Here is a 21,847-nt window from a genome sequence, read left to right as displayed (position 1 = left end):
GCGGTATTCCACGAAATAAAACCTCAGTCCACACATGTGGAATAAATAAGCATTTTCTAACAAGTGTCTAGGGAATTCAAGAAGATGCAGTGCCTCTTCTTCACCTGATGGTGTCCAGTTGCATATAACTTTACACAAGAACAAGATTAGCAGTCTCATTTCTCAGCAACTGTGCATGCTGGCCATGTTTAAATGTTTTTACCTGCTTTGACTCTAAACCCAACAAGTATCCAGAGCTCTCTGGACATTAATCATTAGTGGTGACTTTTACTTAAAGAAAAGGGCTACGTTTTTCCCATGAGTCACACTAGCTTGTTGATCTGTGCCTTTTGTACACCAGTTTTCCTTTGCAGACTGTGTATTCTGTTTGCTGCAGGTGGCTGGGATACTTGGGCCTGCTCCTCTTCCATGTCCTGATATGTCTGCTGGTGCTCTTTGGGCTCATTAGAAACTCCAGAGCCATTCTTATGGGGTAAGTCCTGACCCAGGCACAGAGGATAAGGAAGGCCATCTGAATCCAAGTGACTGCTAGTTTAAAGCTTTAGGCTGTTGTTAGTTGATATCAAGGACTTCTGAGACTGGACATCTTAAATGAGCTTCTTGATGTAAAGAGACTTTGTAGAGCATAGCTCTGTGGGTAGGATTAGGGCTAAGTCAGAGATCTTTGCAGGAAGGTTCTTGAGCTATAAACTGCAATAAGTGCTGGTGTCCATTGCCTTCTCATGCAAGATGAGGAGCTCGTGGGCAGTCTATCTTCCAGTGGGTAGCTTTGCTAGCCTCCATCTGCTGGAAGATAGCAGTGTGAATATCCTCCCTTAAATTTACAGGATTTTAAAATCTCCATTTAATCCTCTACAGTTGTGAAGGCATTTGTTACATGCTGATAAGTATTGCATGTATCTGCACAACCTGGTAGCATGCCTTTTGTGTCATGCTCTGCTCTTGTTTACCTTTGGCTGTCATACCTGAAGAACAAGCAATGTTAAACTGAGAACAAGCAATGGTTTGTACAGTTATGAGGAGGAGTCTTGTTGCCATGGTACTGCAATATTAATGCATGCCTATTTCTAAAAGGCACTGCAAATGCTCAGGCCCCATTACAAGAGCAAGTATTCCTCTCCCTGTTGTGTAGCTTGGTTTAGCTTGGCATGTTTGGCAAAGGATCTGGTGTCATAAACACAGTGACAGTTCGACAACTGACATGGCCAAGAGTTTATCCCGGTACATGGTGATGCCATTTTAATAACTGGAAAGCATATTCAGATTTATTATTTGCCAGGTGACTTCATACCTGGCAGGTTACACAGACAAAAGTCCAAGTGTGTATGCACAGATGGTAAACCCAGGGTTTAAATTAGAATCTCATTCCCCATTAGCCAAAAGTTCATATCAAGGCATTCCCCAAAGGGAGCACATGGCATAAAGAAGCAAATGTATCACAGCCAAGCAAGATGGTGAAATGCCAGTTTTAGATCTTTCAGCCAAACAATCAGTTACTGACCCAGTCATCTTCATTTAAGATAAAACAACAAATGTGTTTTACTGATTACCCTTGCTTAGCTGAGGCACCAAGCTGTGTTGTCTGTGTGTCTTAAAACCACAGAACCTTGCTGATCCCTGGATAATATTTTTTCCATCCATTTGGAAAAAGTACAATAAAGTCTTTAGTGTCTCACTCCACAGTGCTGCACAGGGGTCAGTCTGGTGAAGCTCCATTACTTCTGCAAAGTGAGCAGAATCCATTCACAGGATAGGGATTACTCAAAAGCAAAATAAATTGGTAGACTGAAGGGTAGATTTCTTTTTAATGGAGACCTGATTTCTTTTTAATGGAGACCTATAGATTTATTTTTTACAGCTCTAGTCTTCAATGAGACAAATACAACAGAAAAGAGAGATGTCCTTTCCTCACAGAGATGCTAGCACTAGGTTTGAATAAAAAAATCTTGGTTATGAACAGGTTTTGCTTTGTTTTCTTCAGGGTGTGGGTGGGAGGGAACCTGCTTTTATGTTTCCAAGCCTGAAGGAAAAGGTATCCCTGAGAGAGCAACCCAGTGTCCCTTGGCTTTGAAGATAGGGATACATAAAGTGAAACCGCTTGTTAAGTCTGTATCGCTGGACCTGAGAGAGTTGGGGAGCGCTTTTGCCTAAGCGTCTCTAGCACTCATTCTGACAGCAAAGGTGAAGAGCTAATGCACCGTTTGGGGAAATGCAAAGCTCAACATCACTGAGACCACTGCTCTGCCATCCCTCTGCCTTCGATCTGCTTCATAGCAGCCACTTCCCACTGTTTCTGTTGGTAATGAGGTCCAGCTCTCAGAAGAGAACTTTGAAACCTGTGAAGAGATGGACTCACATAGCAGTGCTAGGCACTTCAACTGTTGCTCTGAACTGTTTGCCTGCGGGTGACTGTGTCTCCTGGGGCTTTGTGGGATCCTTAGGTGCTACTTGGAGCCAAAGGCAGATGTCCTAACAGAGACTGAGTGTTCCCTCCCACTGTCTTAGCCATGCAGTGCTTACACGTAATAACCACCTGTTTATTCTAGAAACAGGAGGGATTTGCCTAATTTTGGATCAGGATGTTTTGGGTTTTTTTCTTTGAATATCTTTGGACCTGGTAAGTAAAGTCCAGAATGGGAATAGTGAAAGCAGTGGAACTGCAGTCATCCATCTGCTGATCTGCCTTCCCTGCAGCCACCCCTGTGTCTTTGTGCCTTGGCTTCCCTGCTAGAAGCAGGGTAAAACTTTACTTCCACCCTCTTCTTCCTTCCCTGCAGGCCCAGGGCCAGGTAACATGGGAACCAAGAGTTGGATATAAACTTCTCTCCTGCTGTTCATATAGAAAGGGGATGGTTTATCTGAAGATAACTTTGGGTTTGGCAATTGGTTTGGACTCCAAATAATACATCTTGTGGAAGGATCTGCTTGAAATCAGAGCTGCTACATGTGCCATCTGTCTGTCTCCCACAGGGTGTGCTTGCTTGGGGTGTTTGCCCTGATTGTCAGCTGGGGATCCCTGGGTCTGGAGTTGGCTGTCGCTGTGGTAAGTGGCTCTGATCCAAGTCCCATTAACCTTTTGCTGCACGTTTATCAGTTATGAGATTAATGTTACACTGTGTTTTATAGCACATCTTGTTCTAAGTAGCTGTCCTAGCAATTTCCATCTATGAAAAGTGGAGAGCTCCTCCTTTCCCTGTGGTGTGATGCACTAGCCGGTACTCCAGCACTGCTGTGGTTGTGTAAAGCAGTGCTAGTGGGGGTGACGATGAGAGACTTCAGCATCTGAAACATGACCATAGTAGAGAGTTCCCTGATGTTAACCTGGCTCAATTGTTCTTTGATACTGGCGTTCTTTGATATTCCTTTTCCCTTTTGTCTTGCATCTATCTAGGGCTCCAGTGACTTCTGTATTAACCCCGATGCTTATGTCTCCAAAGTGGTTGAAGAGAATGCAGTGCTTAGTGCTGGTAAGTTCCGGGACTGGCTTTGGCACAGGGTGCTGTGGCTCCAGCTGTCACATAGGAGCATGGCAGGGGCTGAGAATTTAAGGCTGTGTTTGGAACAGAGGAGCTTGCACACAGTGGGAAAAGTGTGTGGAGCTCTGGAAAACCAGTGTCTTCCCAAGGAAGCATTTATACCCTGATCAGAAGTGTACATGTACAGTTTTGTCAGAAGAGCCTTCAGAACCTTTCTTCTGTCTTGGAAATAAACTCATAAAATGGAAAAACAGAAGTCTCTGGATTATTCTGCTTTAAGTATAGCACTCTTGAATCTTGTTCTCCTAAGTGGCAGAAGTGTGGCAATTGCAATGTGCAGTTTGAGTTGTCATTTTTAAAACTTGCTCTTGTATTCCTGAATCTAGAATAGTCATTTTTACATCTCTTACCAACAAATATCTGTATTTTTTTCTTCATGGGGGCTATAAATAGTAGTTTCTCTAATTTAAAGGGTAAATGAATGGAAAGTGGCACAAATAAGTATATTTTTTCCCTTTCCATTATAAATGCAGTATTTTTGTTTATCCTGTTCCATTTAAAGCAAGCTGCTTCCATCACAGTGGCATCCAGCTGAAGTACTAATGGATTTTGGGGTTGTGGTTCCTAATTTAGACTGAAGTGATTGGTGAGATGTGGGGTGCCTCCAGTTGGGACCTCGGTGGGGGGCAAAAGTGGCATTTAGAACTGTGGTTTAACAAAAAAGTGCCAGCAAAGATACCATAAGTGCTAGAAAGGAAAAGGATTTTTCAGGACTGAGTTTGCTGCTTAGATAAAAGTTAATTTTTCTCCTACCTTCTCTCCCCTGATAGTTGCTATGTATGATAAAACACAAATAAGCAATGACGCTGATATGCAAAAGGAGCCATCTGTGTTTTCCCTACTTCTTATTTAGTGGAATCAGAGAATCTTTGCCTTGTGTGCAGAAGGTCTAGTGTATGGCTGGGTGCTTAGCCAAATGCTGCCTCTCACTGTGCAACTGATCAGAAATTAGGTAGGTAGCTATGGCTGAGGATTCAGGGATTGGAAGCAATAAGAACTGTTTGTCTGGAGGCAGACTGCAGTATAAAAGAGTATGTACAAGTTGATATTATCACTCTACAGCTTATTTTTGGAATGCCTTATTTATTGATTTCCCGAGAAGGAGAGAAGAGAGCCAGGCAGCTCTCTTTGTAACAAAGAAATGCAATAAGGGAGGAGAATGAGTGTTTATCACCACACAAAATGAAAATCCTCTCTTGGCTGTGAAGGTGACAAAGTGGCACCAAGGTACCAAGCTAGTCTTCTAGTTGTTCAAGGAGGCAAACAGGTCAGTGAGGCCAAGGGGAAATATTTGGCTCTAGTTTGGTAGCCCAAATCAGTTCTGGGGCGTGTTTGGTAACAATTAGATTGACCCTGGGAAACTGAAGAAACACCCCTTTGTGCAATTTCTCTGTTTCAGTTGTCCTTGCCTGCTTGGCTCCTAACAGTGAGTGTAGGACTGACATTCTGTCCCTCCTCCTGCTTCCCTGGGCAGGGACAGCCAACTCCCCCAAGTGAAATCAGGCTGTTCTGACAGCACCACCACCTTTAACAGTTGTTAAGGCTCCATAAATAACAGTGAATGGGTCCAAGTGAAACGCTGAAGAGGAGGAAGAGCAGGTGTTGTCACAGGCTTGAGTCGGAAGGGTGGCCCTTCTGTGGGAGGCTGGTGTGTCAGCTCCCTGCTGTCAGGCAGCCGCTGTGTGTTCCTCAGCGCCTTCTCCTTTTTTCAGAGGGAAACAGTCTAACTTCTGAGCCTGCCATTGCACTAGGCAGCTGGCTGGGAGATGATCCAATGTTCTGCCTTTCCCATGTGGATTTTCACTGCTGTGTCATAGTTTATGATCAGGAAGCTACGGAAATAGCTCATGGTCCCCAAAGTTGGGACACTCGCGTGCACCTGAGCAGGAAGGAAAGTCACGATGCAGTGTGGGACTGCTCAATGACACTCCTTAGAAACATCTTTAAAAGTGTTGGTATCCCTTAACATGCTTTGCTGTAAATTGTAGCGGCTGCTTTGTCATTAGCTGAGACATATATACACCAAGAGTGGTGAGCTTGAGGAGGCTGGGCAGGCAGCTGGGAGCCAGCATCAAGTGTGGTCCTCTTGGAGGAAGATGCCCTGTTTGAAGGGTCATTATTCTAGTGCATGGAATCTTCACACTCTCTGGTTTGCTGCCTCTGCTCTGTGGATGATGCTCTCCAACATTAACAACAGTACAGACAGATGAGGCAGAAACAAAAATTGCTCCAGCTAGTTTCATCAGAGTGAAACCACAGTGTACCTGACCGTGAATTTTTCAGCTCAGAAAAGAGCTGACTAAGAGTGTGAGTGGGTGGAAGGGCTCAGGTCACCCATGAAAGAAGAATCCATTGGAAATTAGAATATATATATATATCACATTTAGCAATCACATTTACCTTGGGAATCACTTCTGCTGAAGTTGGGCTGAGAGGGTACTCATGCCCTGAGGGCACTCAGTCTTACCTAGGTACCTGCTTTTGGCATGCCGCATACTGGGCTAGGTGCTGCAATTTATTTTTAAGGATAGAAGAACCAACAAGTAACCTTAAGAAGCTTTGTAGTGCTGGGTCAATTTTTCCCTTTAATCACTATTCTTAGTTGTTGTTTTTAAATATAACGTGTTGTAATATTCCCAGCCCTCTGCTCTGGCATTCAGAGATGAATGCTGCTCACTTCCCCTGGTGAGATGGGCGACTGGTGCAGTGCTTTTATGTTGGTGATAGTTATAGTAGTTTTCACAGAAAAATAACTGTGGTGCTATCATAGTTTAACCCCAGGCGGCAACTCAGCCCCACACAGCCACTTGTTCACTTCCCCCTGGTGGGATGGGAGAGAAGGGGAAGGGTGAAAGTGAGGAAACTTGTGGGTTGAGATAAAGACAATTCAATAAGTAAAGCAAAAGCTACACAGGCAAGCAAAGCAAAGCAAGGACTCAATTCACCACTTGTGAGGTCAGGTCAGGCAGGTGTTCAGCCATCTCCAGGACAGCAGGGCTCCATCACAGGTAATGATGATGATGGGATGGTGATAAATGCCATCACTCCCAATGTCCCCACTTCCTCCTTCATCCCCAGCTCTATATGCTGAGCATGACATTGTATAGTCTGGAATATCCCTTCGGTCATTTGGGGTCAGCTGTCCTGGCTGTGTCCTCACCCAATTCCTTGTGCATCCCCAGCCTTCTCGCTGGTGAGAAGCAGAAGAGGCTTTGGCTCTGTGTAAGCACTGCTCAGCAGTCACTAAAACACCCCTGTTTCCAGCACAAATGCAAATCACAGCCCTATATCAGCAACTATAAAGAAAATTAACTCTACCCCAGCCAAAACCAGCACAGTTGGATACTGGGCAACTAGTATATTAATATTCCTGTTTGTCTATTAATTGCTGTTTGCAAATCTAAATAGAATTAATGGAGCTGAGACTAATCTGATCTAGTGCATTATTATTGTTGTCATGTTTTTAGCTGATCTCCTTGTTTTGTGGGTAAAATGTGCTGCATTAAGAAAAGGGAGGGAGGGAGGAGAACAGGGAGCAAAGAGCCTTAATGCAGGTTTCCTGGAGAAGGAAAGCCTTAAATCATTTTGCAGAAGAGGCTGATATATGTGCCTAACTCATCCAGTATTCATTAATTGAGATAAAGCCAATGGAGTTGAACAGTGTCTGTATAATCGGTTCCTGCTGTTAGTCAAAAGACTTGATGTGGCCAAGATGTTTATTTTCAAAGCAGGAGGCCATCTTCTAGTTTCATCCCTTTTCACTGTTGTTGTGTTATTATCAGATGACTTATTGCATACAATTAAATAAGAAGGCACAATCTGTCTAAGCAACAGGCAGAGCTTTCTCATATAAATGCTATGCAGATCTGCCCCTTTGCTGTCAGACTGTTGCCTTAGGGAAACGAAATTCCTGGTGGAGAGCATCTTACCTGGGCAGGAAAACCTGGCCAAAAGGCATGTCTTCCTTTGACATCACAGGTGATAGACTTCAGCTTTCTCTGCTGATGGAGCCCACAGAGACAGTCTCATCTGGGTGTATATGTAAAATGTGAGGTGCTTAGAGAATGTTCAAGTAGGGCTGGGAAAAGCTGTTCTAGGTGTGAGGAGTTTTTCCAACTGGGATCTGCTCATTACCCTACAGACCTTCTCACTGCCTTTTGGCAGGTGCATAATGCCATTTTTGCATTTCAGCTGGGCTTTGAAGTGAATAGTAAATCTCCATGGTTGCAAAGCAATAAGTAGCTCTAGCAGCTGAAGCTGTCTTTAGCAGGCAGCTCTACTTTCCTTTCTAGGAAACCCAGATTTTGCAAAAATAAAAGCATTTTGGGTAGTTCCCTTCCCTGCCTTCTGCTCCCTCACTGCCTGTGCACTAAAAGAGTGGGTCAGGAGGATTGCTGCAGGCATAGGCAGCTGCAAACGTGACCCTGCCTAACCCTTCTCCTGTGAACTAGTTTGCCTAAAGGCTGGCTTCAAAAATCACATCCAACCTTCAGGAATTTTCCTTGAGAGGAAAATGCATCAGAAAGTTAATTACAGCAAGGAATTGCCTGGAGCTGCTAGAGTGCAAATGATGGGTTAGTGTAGCGGTTTTCTGGACACAAATGAGAGATTTGGGGGTGTACAGGATAGCCTCCACCAGGTTTAAAACTGGTGGAGGTGCCTCCTGCTCTTTCCTCTTTCGCAGCCTGGTGGTATGGAGGCAGGTGTCACATTCCTCTTGATTTCCAGGCTTTGCAGTGTATGATCACTTTAAGGCAGCTTTACCGCCTATTGTAGCTTTAGCTTTAAAGCACCACAGCTATTAGCGTGCTGGGTTCAGTGCAGGGGAAAGCTGCTCCTGCTGTCTTTGCCATTTTGGAAAGCACATTTCATGTACAGTGTCACACTTGTCAGCTGCAAAGCCAGTGCTACCACAGTGAAGCCTTGTTGATCCTGCCTTCCAGGGGCAAGCAAGGGAAACACTTCACTGTACTGCTTTTTGCTTCACTTGTAACCAGCAATCTTTATCCTGGGCTTACAAACTGCAAACTATGATGATATTGGGAACTCTTGTCTGTAATCTGCCCACCAGGGGTGATCCAAAAGGCCCTCAAGAAACATTTCTAGAGCTATTTATTAGCAGTATGTCATGCAAATTAATGCACTTACAAAGGTGATGTAAAACTGATAACACTGTGAAAGCCTAAGAGAAACGTATAGTGGTTTGTTGGTTTAAAATAAATAGGTGGCAAAGTCATAGAATGATAGAATAGTTTGGGTTGGAAATTAAGATCATCCAGTTCCAACCCCCTCGGCCATGGGCAGGGACACCTCACACTAAACCATGGCACCCAAGGCTCTGTCCAACCTGGCCTTGAACACTGCCAGGGATGGAGCATTCCCAGCTTCCCTGGGCAACCCATTACAGCGCCTCAGTACCCTCACAGTAAAGAATTTCCTCCTTATATCCAATCTAAACTTCCCCTGTTTAAGTTTTAACCCGTGACCCCTTGTCCTATCACAGCAGTCCCTATTGAAGAGTCCCTCTCCAGCATCCCTATAGGCCCCCTTCAGATACTGGAAGGCTGCTATGGGGTCCCCACGCAGCCTTCTCTTCTCCAGGCTGAACAGCCCCAACTTCCTCAGCCTGTCTTCATACGGGAGGTGCTCCAGTCCCTGATCATCCTCGTGGCCTCCTCTGGACTTGCTCCAACAGCTCCATGTCCTTCTTATGTTGAGGACACCAGAACTGTACGTAGTGCTGCAAGTGGGGTCTCACGAGAGCAGAGGGCCAGGATCACCTTCAAACTGCTGGTCACGCTCCTTTTGGTGTGGACCATGTGTGATGCTGTGGATTGCTGTGCTGTTCTCTCGGCACAGGTGCATTTTAATCCATTTTCCCATCACCATTGAGTGTGATTTATGAGCCTGGGAGGAACAGTCCTTTCTTTGGCTCAGTAGCTGTGGACAGTTGCTTGTGTGGTCTGACCAGAGTGAGGCACACAAAGCAGTTCCTGCTGCCCATTGCTGTTCAGAGGCTTGGCTGGGGAGATGCAGGTCATCCCAGAGAAAGAGTCGGTGGGAGGGAGATGGAGCAGCTGGCAGAAGCTGCCCCAAACTAGGCTAATGAATTATAAATACCAGCTGTCAGGTTACATTGCCAGCATGCAGGAGCTGACAGGCTGTGGTGTACCACTTCGTCTCCAGTGTGTTGGCTCGCCCAAAGGTGTGTTCAATATTTATGGGAAGTCAGGATACAATCAGGTCTGCTTCCTTCACAGCTCTGCTTCTTGTGGTTGTGCCATTTGCTGTTTTCTGAGTTGGGGCTGTTGAATATAGCTTTGCAGCTTGCAATTTTTGTGACTGAAAGTCACGGAAGATTAAAGAGAATGGGGAAAAGGATGCTGGTGGCGGGGGGAAGTGCAGAAGATATGTGTGTTTTGGGGCTTTTGTAGTCTTTACTGAGCCAACATCACTTAAAAGAACCTGCTGATTTTGCTGATGCCTTTATTCATCTAAAGAAGAACTGTAAATGTCTAAGAAATAATCTAAAGGCATCTGGATGATAAGTTTTCAGAGCTCCCTTCCTCAGTGGCATTATTGAGAACGGCAGGGTAAAGCCCGTTACTTGTAATTTGGGCATGTTGGCAGTTGGTATAGTATTATGGAGGGCTTATGAGGGCATCAGGCTGATTTCATACATATCTGAATGAGGGGGAATATAACTGTCTTCAACCTTGTAAATAAATGATGCTGGTAGCAGAGCACTGTTAAAGCCGTATCTGGAAGTTTATCAGTATGTCTTCACTGTACTAGGATTACTGGTAGAGCTACTCAGTATTAAGACTAACTTTTGGGATGTCACCAGCAAATGAGCTGAGGTTCCTTGAACAGGTTGCTGTTACCCTAGTGCATGGTAAGAGCTTTCTTCCCTGATCAAGCCTGCATTATTGACTCAATACTGAAAATGACTTCTTTACATAAGTCAAAAGAAGGATGCAAAGCAAATGGCATGCACTCTTTTAGTTAAAGTTTAATTAAAGACTTCTAATTAAAATCTAATTGTGTGCAATTACATATCCATCAGCAAACAGACTACTATTTGCATGTTCATCACTAATACGTGTCAGAAGGACAAGAAATTTTTCCATCCGTTTCCTCAATTGCTTTCGAAGTGACACCATTTTTAGGAGACGATATTAGTAAGTTAGGACTTTCTTGAATTAGGAGGACATTCTTATGTTCTTCTATAGAACATTGCCTAAAACCATTCTGTCCTTGAACTTGAATCCCAAGCTGTGAAGATGGATTTTGGGGGGGTGTCTTTTGCCCCTTTTTCTTTCAAACACTTGAACTTGTGTTTGAGAAGTGGTATATTCGGCATTGGGTAGTACAAGATGTGTGTATGCACCTCCTTTGGCCCAACGGCACACTGTTTTGATAGCAGCCTGTATTTATGTCACTGTTACTACCTGTCCTATGCTAGTGTTTTGTGGCTGTGTAGTGACCTTGCTGGTGAACTGAACAGGCTGAAAGTTGAGTTCTCTCTGCTATGAGCCCCAGACAGCAGCCTGTAGTTGCTTTAAGTGTCTGTAGAATGGTATTCAGACACTCAGAAGTTGCAGAAATTAATCATCCAGTTGGATATATCCTAGACTGAGGTCTTGCCTTATGTTTATACAGTGGATAGTGCTGACTTCTGTTTGGATGTTTCATCTAAACTATTTTGAGTGGGAAAACCCCATTGCCTTTCACTCTTCAAGAAAACAAATCTTAGTTTTCTCCCCAAAGACAGCTTACATCCCTTTCTCTAGTGCCATCCACGCACTGTAATCCTACATGGAGAGATGAAAGTGACTCCAATTATATTGCATTTTCATTTTGTGTATTGCTTTCAGAACTGAACACCTCCCTTGTGGCAGTTGTATAATGCTGCAAAGCTGGAACAGTGTGTTATTCCAATATAATGGAACAATGACTGTCCTTTTCTCTTTTCTAGATACTCTCCGCTATTACATGACCTGTAGTGCTGGATATCCCAACCCTTTCCAGCAGGTGAGTATAAGCATCCTTCACCCCTTCTCAGCATCCTGCTGGGTATAGGTTAAATGCTTTTGATGCCAGCATGCAACAAGTTGCAAGCAATACAGTTGCAAGGTGTTAGCTTTATGGAGCACTCCACCTGTTGGTAAAGCTTTCATAGCTACTTCCCAGCTGTGCAAGAGGTGGCACTGTGATTTAGTGAGTGGTTTTTTCCAACTTTGTCGCTACCTGCATAGTTTTCAGTTCCAAGGTGCCCTCTTAGAAGGGCCTGTATGTAATGTGGTGAGGACCATGGCTCTGTTTGTGGTATCTCTGTTTATATGGCACTCTACGAGCAGCAACATGAAGAAAGAGCACCCACAATTAATGCCAGAGTGGGAAACTACATCATGCTTTGAATCTCTTGCAGGTTCTTTTAGGTTAAACAGTGGCAATGGTTCATTCCCCAAATGTGAGGGAGTGATTCTCACACATGCCTCTTAAATCCTTTGGATGTTGAAGGGTTTGTACCCTGAAGTATAAATGTGAGTCATTATTCTTTTGTGTGGGGGCTGAAGAACAGCACCTGGGTCCATCCCAAACTTTGTCTTATGTATCAGAGGCCAGAACGAACCCACACCACCCACCATTTGGCAGACACCAGCTGCTTCACCATTTATATTTAGGATTTTTTAAGTCTTGTCTTCCTCTGTTTTAAAAGGTGGGGTAAGAACACTTCAAGCTGTGGTATGATGCACCATTGCCATCTGTTGCATTTCTGGTTGTTCAGTATACGCTCTGACATGCTATTGCATGTGAAATTCCCATGGATGCCTTAATGGGATGTGAAGGCTGCACCCCAATACAAACAACTTCTGGTGTTAACATTAAGTCTCTCTCAGCCATCTGACTTAGTAGAAAAATCCAGCTGTGCTTTGGTGAGAACATGAGTACTTCATCTTTTCTTTCTCCTTCCCCTCTGTCCTGGAGCCAGCTCCAGCTGTGTGTATGGTTTTTGTGTATGTATTTTGTTGTTGTTTGTTCTTTTGGTTCTTCTTTTCCCCTGTTCTTTCTGTCTGTACTTCTTCCAGGTTGGTAGAAGTCAAACTTAACCCTCTTGCAGCTGCACCCATGTTAGTTGAGACAATCCTAACTTGTACCATTCATACAGATGATGCTTCAATATTTGGGAAGTAGGATTTAAGTCTTTTCCCAGGAGTTCTGTTGGTGCATGTGTCCTGGCTGAAACATCACATGTTTTGTGTCAAGCAGAAGCTGTCAGCAAGTCACAAGGCTCTGGTAGAAATGCAGGATGATGTTCTGGAACTCATGAGGTCAGCAAGCAGAGAGCACCCCACCTCCAAGGTAACTTTCCTCAAGTTAGCTCTCTGTATGCCTTCTGCCTTCCTTTACCCTTGTACAAAGCCTAACATCAGCTCCTGCTAAGCCGTTTCCATGTAGTAATTGCTAGCTTGTTGCTTACAGGAGTATCTTACTCGAATCCAGGAAGTTTTAAATTCAACAGAGATCAACTTGCAGCAACTGACAGCTTTAGTAGACTGCCGGAGTCTGCATTTGGTGAGTACTCAGTAACTGGGCTTGAGCTAAGAAAGAACAAAGGGGATGAAGAGCCTGTCGTGTAGTGATTATTTTGGTGTTTCAAATCTCTGCTGTGCCAGTTTGCAACAGCTTTTACTGTTTGATTCCAGCAGAAAGGAGAATGGGCATTTGTATCAAGTTAGCTTTCTGTTTAAAGATCAACATAGGAAACTAGATAACACGCCTTTATACACCTACAAGCTGCAGCCCTAATGTTTCAGGTCTCTCAGATGGGTTTTTTTCCATAGCATATGGCTTATTGACTTTCCCATGGGGTAGAATGCCTTAAAGCTGCAGTATAGCATAGACTAACTGTTGCCCTAGCTGAATTGATGGAAACAGATAAGCAGATAGTCCATGATGTGTTCCTGGGCCACAGGACATAGTGAGGGAGCTGAGAGGCTTAAAGAAAAATGCGTTATCTGAAGTGAGCCTTTACTTTCTTTTCTACCACTACCCTCTCCATCACTCTCCATTTTTTTCCCTCCTCATTCTTCTATGTGAGGTTGAAAATATTTCCATATATAAATCTGAGATGTGCTTTTTGAAAGGAGGAAAGGGTTATATCAGTTATGAAAAACACTTGAGGTCCCTGAGATTAAAACAGAAATATGCTCTGGAAAAGAAACTACAATCTCTTAAGTTGTTTCAGAGACTGTAGTCTAGGGGAAGGGCTTTTGAATTAGAGCTCAGTGTTAACTCTCTAATGATCAGGAAACTCTGCTCGTTTCTCTCTCCAGGATTACGTCCAGGCTTTGACGGGCTTTTGCTATGACGGAGTGGAAGGCCTCATCTACCTGGTTCTCTTCTCCTTTGTCACAGCCCTCATGTTCAGTTCCATTGTGTGCAGCGTCCCACACACTTGGCAGCAAAAGAGGTATAGAGAGGGTTTGGATCCTGTAGCATTGTAGAGCTCTTTTCTAATGAAGACTGGCTATTGGACTTGTGCCCATGAGCATATGGAGCTCTTTCCCAAATGATCCCAGGAGTGTGAGGGATGAGGCTTTATAAACACAGGTCCAACACACACAAAAAATGTTGGCTTTTATTCTGGCTGTGGTTAAGACTTACATCTGAACCTTATTGCACTAGAATACTACGTGTGCAGAGTATTTAGTACACTGTAGGACTGTAAGTGAAGACAGAGATTAATGATTATAGCTGTAGAGAGAGGTAATGCTTGAACTACGTGCCATCTCTGTAAAATGCCTGTTCTCTTGCATTGCTTTGAGGCATTTATTCTAGTATAGGGAAGAGAATTGGAATGAGAGGCAGTTCACACTTGCCTTTTTGGCTTTGCTTATACTGAGGTGACTGACTTGCATAGCTAATAGAAACCAGAACTGTCTTGGTGGCAGTAGCATGGGCAGATGAAATACTTGCAAATTGGTTGCAGTCATCTAGCAGCAGAGTTGTTTGGAATTAGTATTAATGGTTCAGGCTGATCAGGAGGTGTTGAGCAAACCTTTGCTTCACTGACTGGTTGCTGCCATCACATGCAGCTATTAAAATAGCTTTGAGTTTTCTGCTCTTGCAGAAGAGCAGCAGTCTGTGCAGCAAACTCTCTTCTGTGGTCCTGAACCACAATTACTGTGATCTAAGCCCAGGCTCAAGGTTCAGAGATCAAAATAAAATGAAACATCCTGAACAATAGCAGGAAGCCAGAGCCCGCCAGGCCTGCAGTGCCCAGAGAGAGCTTTGGGAAGTGTGTTAGAGGAGCACTTGAGAAAATGGCTGCTTTCCTTACCTCTTCCACATGCAGCTGCAGAGACGTTACCAAGAAGATAATGGGAGTCTGTCTGTTTAAGGAGAAAGGTTTACACAGTGGTATCTCTCTTGTGCTGCATTCCATGTGGGCTGCTGCCTGCCCTGCCAGCCCCAGCAGGCTCTGACTGCTGCTGTGAACTGAAGGATTCCCTCTTGCATTCCCTCCAGCATCAGTGCTTCCTCTGCCTCCCTCTGGGAAGTGGAGGATGTCATCCTTTATTGCCTGTAAGAGACTCTCCAGGCTGCAATTCCCTAAATAAATCTTCAGTGCCACCTTGTGGTACAGGAGCTGTGGGTGATGTTTGGGTGATGTTTAGTGCTGTCCATGCTGTCTCTCCCAGCAACCAAGTGCTTCCTACAGAACCCTTTACTAGCTTTGTTAACCATCACTAAAGTGTATTTCAAACCTTAGTGCTTCATCCTATAGGGAGATAAAATAGCAGCATATATTACGTAGGAGCCACAAAAGATTAATATGGGAAGGGGGAAAGGAACCAGTTGGCAAACAGCTCTGCTCTGCATTAAAATTGGTTTAAAATTCTGTCACTTTTGAGAGAATAAAGGCTTTAGACATGAATGTTGCAGTTTAGTCTCTCTGAAGACTTCTGAGATTGTGCTAGAAGCTGAAGCAGACTCACAACCAGAATGGGAGTTCAGAGGAGTCTACAGAGGCTGATCCTCAAAACCTCTTTGGACGTGGCTACAAGAAACAGAAGGACACAGATTGTTGTTTTGAAGGTTGCTTTCTGTGGGATGCTTGGCGCTACCTCCCCACTGTCTCTGTTTTGTTTTGTTAAGTGCTGTGTATTTCAGGATGTGTGTCCATCCTTTAGCTGCATGACTGGGCAGTTGCAGAACTCCGCGGTCTGCTAAGCCTTGGGAGAAGACCGTAGGGTGACTGTAGGGGATCACGCAGTGTAAAAGTCCAGATGGTATCTGTGGGAGGCCTGAGTCACTCTGGTGTAGGCTGTGTTTGACACTGCCACCCTGAGGCATCCCAAATGGGTATGAATGTGGAGGTGTGGAAGATGGTTGGGAGGTTCCTAGGATTACCATGGTTTCCTGCAAACCCCACGTGTGGGGTAATTGTAGGGTTCTAGGAACTTTTTCTCCTTCTTGCAGAAGCTCAGATGATGATGGGGAAGAAGAATCAGCTGCTCAAGGGAGTAGACAAACACACGATAATCTTTACAGAGTGCACATGCCCAGCCTCTATAGCTGTGGGAGTAGTTATGGCAGTGAGACCAGCATTCCAGCAGCAGCACACACAGTCAGCAATGCTCCTGTCACAGAGTACATGTGAGTATCCCAACAAGAAGGCTATACTGCAGCTTGTCCAGGTTGCTTCACTCTCATTTCTATTGTTGCAAGCACCCACGGCACACACCTTTGGCCAAGCAGTAGAAAGAGATTTAAGGTTTTTGTCCCAAGTGTCAGAAGACATCTCTTCTTGTTGGTATCTACTGGGAGAAGAGAATAGCTTAGAAGTGCTGCAGTAGAGAAGGAGCTGTATTAGCATGCTCCAAACTGTGAACAGCTTTGTCCTGCAGGATTTAGGAATCTGTCTAGAGAAAAGAAGTAGGAAAGTATTGTCTGGGCTCCTTATAACAAAATTATTCTGATCACCAGAAGAGTTAATTCTTCAGACAGAGCAGTCTTGCCTCCTTCGAGGCAAGAATTTAAGCCTCCTTAGAGACTAAGAGCCAAGACAAAACCTTCCACCATATTTGCAGTCAGCTCTGACATCTGTTGCAGTCTGGAGCTACCTAGTCCAGGTGGGATCTTCAGAGCTTTCTCCAGAAGTGCTTACCCCTGATCACACTTGCACTAGCTTCAGGACCCATCTTTTTTGGGGGCTGGCACATCATTTGGTTCTTGCTTTTAGACTTTGTCCTCATTTTATCTCCGTTTCTGCAGCTTGGCAGTTCTGATGCTGCAAGGAGGCAGATTTTCCTGTGGATCTATTTTTAAATCACTTGACACGATTCAGTGTGGGCCCTTCTGAGTAAGAGAAGTGCTTAATCTGAGGAAAATAACGCTAGCTTTGTGCCCTTACCTGGAAAAGGGGGGATCCACCTGCCCTGTAGGAAAAGCTTTGAGGGAGACTGACCTGATACAGTAGTTCTGGGGGTGTGTATGCTCTGTCCCATGGCACTGTCAGAGACCTTCCCCAGTGAAGCATGGCACATGCCCCCTGTTACCATGTGTGTCTTCCTTTCCTAGGAGCCAGAATGCAAATTTCCAGAACCCCCGTTGCGAGAATACCCCGCTCATTGGCCGGGAGTCCCCACCTCCCTCAGTAAGTCTCTCTTTACTGCTCCTCTCTGCTTCAGCAACTTTGGGGAACACACGTTTACCACTCCTGTATACTCTCAAGGGAGCTGATTGTGCAGCCAAACACAGGATCTGGCCCATAAATGGCAGCAGTTTGAGTAGACGAGCCATGTCTCACCTGCCATGGAGAACAAAACCCTGCTGTGCTACTTTGGACATTGCACGTAAAAAGAATACAATTCAAATCTGTTAACACTGGTAATCCTATGGGCCCAGTCCTACCACCACTGAGGTTTGCATGAGTATCCTGGTGGGTGACTTCAGCAGGATGATTCACTTGCATGCAGTGTACTTGCTATCTGTGGCATTGGTTCCTCAAGTTTAAAAGAAGCCTGGTAAAACAGTAAATGCAGAGTTATCGCTGAACCTCTCTCCTTAATCTGCCCTAAAGAGATAGTAGGATGAAACCTGTATTATTTTTCTTTTTGTTGAGATTTTTGGTTTTTTTAAAATCTTTCTTTCACAACTGTTTTACTTTCTTTGGAATCTATTTTTTGTATTTAATTTCCTATAAAGGAAAAAAAAAAAAAGAAACTTTCATGGAAGGTTTTGGTATTTGGAGTGGCCTGAAAGCCATTTCTGTAAGCTGGATAAAACATGGGCTTGCCTTCATGTCTGTGTAAACACTAGATGAATCTTGCCCTCCTTCACTGGATCCTGTAAGCCTTACCAGAACTTGGAGAACATGCCATCGCAGTGCTCACTGACTTGGTGTGATTACAGAGGATGAGTAGTAGCATGCTTAATAATCAACCAGTCTCCAGGTATACGTAAAGAAAACACACTCTGTGGTGCATGGTTCAAATACATGGGAAGGGGAGGAAGAGGAAGCTGAAGGAGGAGGGAGTAGGAATTGTGGTGGAAAAGAGGACATCACATTCATGTTTTCACTCCAAAAGGACCACTTCATCTTGCTGTAAGAGAAAGTGAAAAGTGGAGAGTTGATACTGTTTCTGTGCTTGGCCAGACCTCTTTCAACCTTCACAAAGCACTTCTCCTGATCCCTGGTGGTACTCTGATCACAAGCTCTCTTATCTGCTTTCAGCAGCGAGATGGTCCTCAGGAGAAGAGCCAATATGCTGCATGCACAGTGCAGTGTGGCAAATGCTTTACTGCTGGTGTTCCCTGTTGTAGGAAGGGCACTGCCCCTCTGGTACTGCCAAGGCATATGTTCATTCAATGTCTGTAGACCCTTACCCTACAGCTCTTCTGCTTCAGAGAAAGCACTCTTTTCCACAGGGGCTTTAGTTATGCAAGAAGTTCCCTGGTTCTTCAGTGACTGTTTCTCTTAATATGTTGAGGGGGAACTTGAGTCCTGGTGCCTTAGGCTGTTTTCTGAGAGTAGATAAAGATGAGACTTGGCAGCCAACAATATGGGCTATAGGGAAGTGCAGGAGCTGGGGGAGGAGGAGAGCACAGTGCTGCACCTATAGACAAGAGAAGTTCTCCCTCATAAGGCAAGGAGGTAGCTAAAGGATTAATGTGTTTTCTGCAGGGATGTAGTAGACAGGCAGTGGGGAGAAGAAAAATACTGTCTGCTCTCATGGCAGCAGGGAAGGGGGCATTTCTGGGATCTTTGTATTTGCAGCTCTCTATAGCAGGTGGCTGAGACCATACCGAGGCAGAAGAAATTGTAGCTTTTCATAGCAAACGGTCTGTGGGAAGAGTGAGATGAAAAGGGGATACCAATGCACGTGTCCCTGCTCTTTTTGAGAGGGAGGAGAAGGGGGATAACCATTCAGATATGTTATGTCCAGTGTGTGGAAAGAGCTGCTATATTCCATTTAGCTTTCTGTGAACAGATGGTGAAAACTAAGATGTGGTGATCCTGCTGCATTGTTTGTCCGTTACTTTCTCCTGGCTTTTTGTTTGTTTGGTTTGGTTTTTTCCCTTCTCTCATTCCTTCTGTTTTCTCCTTCTTGCCACAGGGCTATTCCCTTAGGGTTGTAGAGCCCACCTTGTCGCTGACACTCACCACAGCGTTTCACTTGCTTGCACTGTGTTTTTCATGCACGTTGAGGCTGCACTCTCTTTTTCTCTCTTTCTTGCGTCATCACAGTTGTATTTGGCTGCCATGGACAGTAGCAGCCATATGAGCTGGCAGCTTAAGCCCTCGGACAGTGCACGGACATACTGGTAACAGCGCCCGCAAATGGAACAGGTACTGGAAAAAAGGTCCTTCTTGCTCAACCCCTACTCCACTCCCAACCACTCCCTTCATCCCTGCACTGTTTATCCCGGACCAGTGCCTTTTATTTCTTCGCATTCCTTCCCTCTGCACCTCCCACCCCATTCCCTCCTGCCAAGGGTGAAAATTAAAACCAGTTTTTGCTCTGGTGCAGACTCAAGGAGCGCTATCAACCTTGGAAAGGCTTCTGGTGCACGTTGTGAGGGTTATAGGCACCCATGCCTCGTAATAGCTAACTCACAGCAGCTTCAACTCAGAGTCCACACTCAAGAACAGCTCGAACAGTTAATACGGTGTGCTACTCAAATATAGAGCTAACCTTGCACTTCAAATGCAGAACAGAAGTTCTCCCATCGCAAGAAGTCATTTTCTAGTAGAGAACCATTATAGTAGCTTTTCATTTGGGACTGGTTTTCTTAATTCAGCTTGTGTCTTCCCTTGAGCCCGACTGCTGTTCTGTTTTGTCTTGATTGGTCATAACAGCATGTGCCTGAAACAGGTACCTGCCACAAGCTTTTAGCCTCTCAGTAGGGTTTTTAATTAGCTAAAAGATCCTAGCTGGTAATGGTGGCCTGTCCTGAAGAATTGCTTCATTGCCTGTTAGATCTGTGTGCAGCTTCTCCTTTTATCCTTGCATTTAAAGTCAGAAAGGAGCAAGTTTAAAAAAGAGCTTCCCTAAGGCTCCAGACACAAGCACTAAGATCTGTTTCATTCTGTTTCAAAACTTTTTACTGTTTTTTGTTCTCTGTGTGTCCATATCATCCCATCCATGTCCCACAGGCTCTGTGAACAGGGCCCTCCTAGTACCATTTCACTGTCTGAATTCCTAATGGGCATTCTGGATTCCTAATGGGTTGCTGATGTTGTCCAAGATAGCCAATGTTTCCTCCTTTGCAGTCGTCCATGACAAAGCCACGTGCCTACAGAAAGAGTAGATGGGTCTGCATTAGGCTTTGTAGTTTTTGAGCTTGGTTGAATACAGGTTGTAATTAGAGCTACCAGGCAACTTACCTGGCATGAAGGGAGCTGCAGTCACACAGTTACTGGAAGGTGTTGGTTCCAGCTGGAACAGAATTGCTTTTGACTCATGCAGTCAGTGACCCATATCTTACATTCTGTTCCTGGAAATATATGTCCGTAAAGCTGCTGTTCCTTCCTTTCTGCCATTCCTGGTGGGACTTCTGTCAGCCTTACACTGGATTGCTTTCCATCATGTTGCTGCTTGGTCTGCATTCTTGCTGCCTCTTACTGTTTGTCTGCCTGCCTTGTGACATGCTGGGAAGGGTGTCTTGATGCCCTCTGCCATGGTGCATGAATGCAAACAAACTTGTCCTGAAGCATGGTGCTAGCACCCTTGAAAGCGTCACAACTTCCTTCAGTCTTAAGTCTTGCAAAGGCTGCTCTTGGGCATCAGCTCATGGTGGTGTTTTCTGCTTTTTGGTTCCTGCAGGTGGTATTGCAGTGATGCTAGATGGGTCTGTTCCATGAAATAAAGGATTGCTTGGAGTGGGGAGAATTCTGGTGTCCTCATTCTAGACTCTAAATCTCCTCTGGGCTGAAACATGACCTGATCTCATTCTGCACTGTCTTCTATTTATCTAAGGTCACACCCAGGGTTTAATGTGGCTGTCTGCAGGGCTAAGAAAAAAGCATTGCATTCTTTCCAAGACTTTAAAAACAAACAAAGCAAACAGAAGCTCTGTTCTTTTTAACTTGGAAAACTTCAGTCCCTTTGAATTCAGAACCCGCTGGCTGGAATTGCCTGTTTCCCTGCATCTTGTACCTCCCATACATGATACCAAACCCTCTGTGTTTACTGTGCTCTATTTAAGGGGTAGATCAGCTTTTAAGAACTTGAATCCAGAAGCTTTGGTCTTTATTGAATTACCTGAATAGCTCTGGCAGGAAATCAAAGTCAGGGTATTTGAAGAGAGTATGTGTGGGTTTTTTAACCACAAATAGTAAATGGTTTATGCTCTCAGTCATGGTTTCATATGGTAAGTGACCTTCCAGCATAGCTGCACAGGTCACAGGAGTTGGTAGAATTTATGATCTCTAAAATTAACTGATTATACCCATTAATTTTATTTGCAACTAAAGATTCCTTTGTACACAGGCTGTATGTTTTAAGTACCCAACTAGTGTGTGCTGGCAAACCATACCTATGAAAGTTTATACCCTCAACAAGGCTGAATGTGAAGGAGAGGCTATTTTTCTTTGGAGTAATGCAAAAATAAAGCTGTGTGCAATCAGCTGTGTTTGTCCTAGCTGACTGGTAAGTGGCTGGGAGGTGTGCTGTGTTGAATAGCACAAGCCACCAACAGAAATGGTAACAAGAAGCCTTTTTAGGTATGCTTTTTAAGGTATCTGGCAGTGTGGTGAAGCTATGGGTTGAAACTTGTCCTCTGTGCTGTTTTTGAAA

General features: G+C 44.5%; 1 protein-coding gene across 6 annotated transcripts in view; it reads left to right on the top strand.

Annotated features, from left to right (window-relative positions):
* Positions 1-21,847, top strand: part of TTYH3 (tweety family member 3) — an 81,323-nt gene that overhangs the window by 48,405 nt on the left and 11,071 nt on the right. For 2 of the 6 annotated variants that reach the window (XM_065684533.1, XM_065684537.1), the window contains exons 5-14: positions 377-472; positions 2,971-3,043; positions 3,392-3,467; positions 11,515-11,570; positions 12,810-12,902; positions 13,023-13,115; positions 13,877-14,013; positions 16,026-16,202; positions 17,127-17,202; positions 19,297-19,398. In XM_065684533.1, the coding sequence (XP_065540605.1) occupies positions 377-472; positions 2,971-3,043; positions 3,392-3,467; positions 11,515-11,570; positions 12,810-12,902; positions 13,023-13,115; positions 13,877-14,013; positions 16,026-16,202; positions 17,127-17,202; positions 19,297-19,377 (958 nt within the window). In that variant the 3' untranslated portion in view covers positions 19,378-19,398. Of the gene's footprint in view, positions 1-376; positions 473-2,970; positions 3,044-3,391; positions 3,468-11,514; positions 11,571-12,809; positions 12,903-13,022; positions 13,116-13,876; positions 14,014-16,025; positions 16,203-17,126; positions 17,203-19,296; positions 19,399-19,579; positions 19,833-21,847 lie in introns of those variants that run through there. The other 4 variants (XM_065684536.1, XM_065684535.1, XM_065684534.1 and 1 more) reach the window with 3 other exon arrangements.

This window comes from Lathamus discolor, chromosome 6 (assembly GCF_037157495.1).
Source record: "Lathamus discolor isolate bLatDis1 chromosome 6, bLatDis1.hap1, whole genome shotgun sequence".
Classification (NCBI taxonomy): Eukaryota; Metazoa; Chordata; class Aves; order Psittaciformes; family Psittacidae; genus Lathamus; species Lathamus discolor.
Note: the sequence above shows the minus strand (reverse complement) of the source record. Positions and strands in the feature narration are given on the sequence as shown.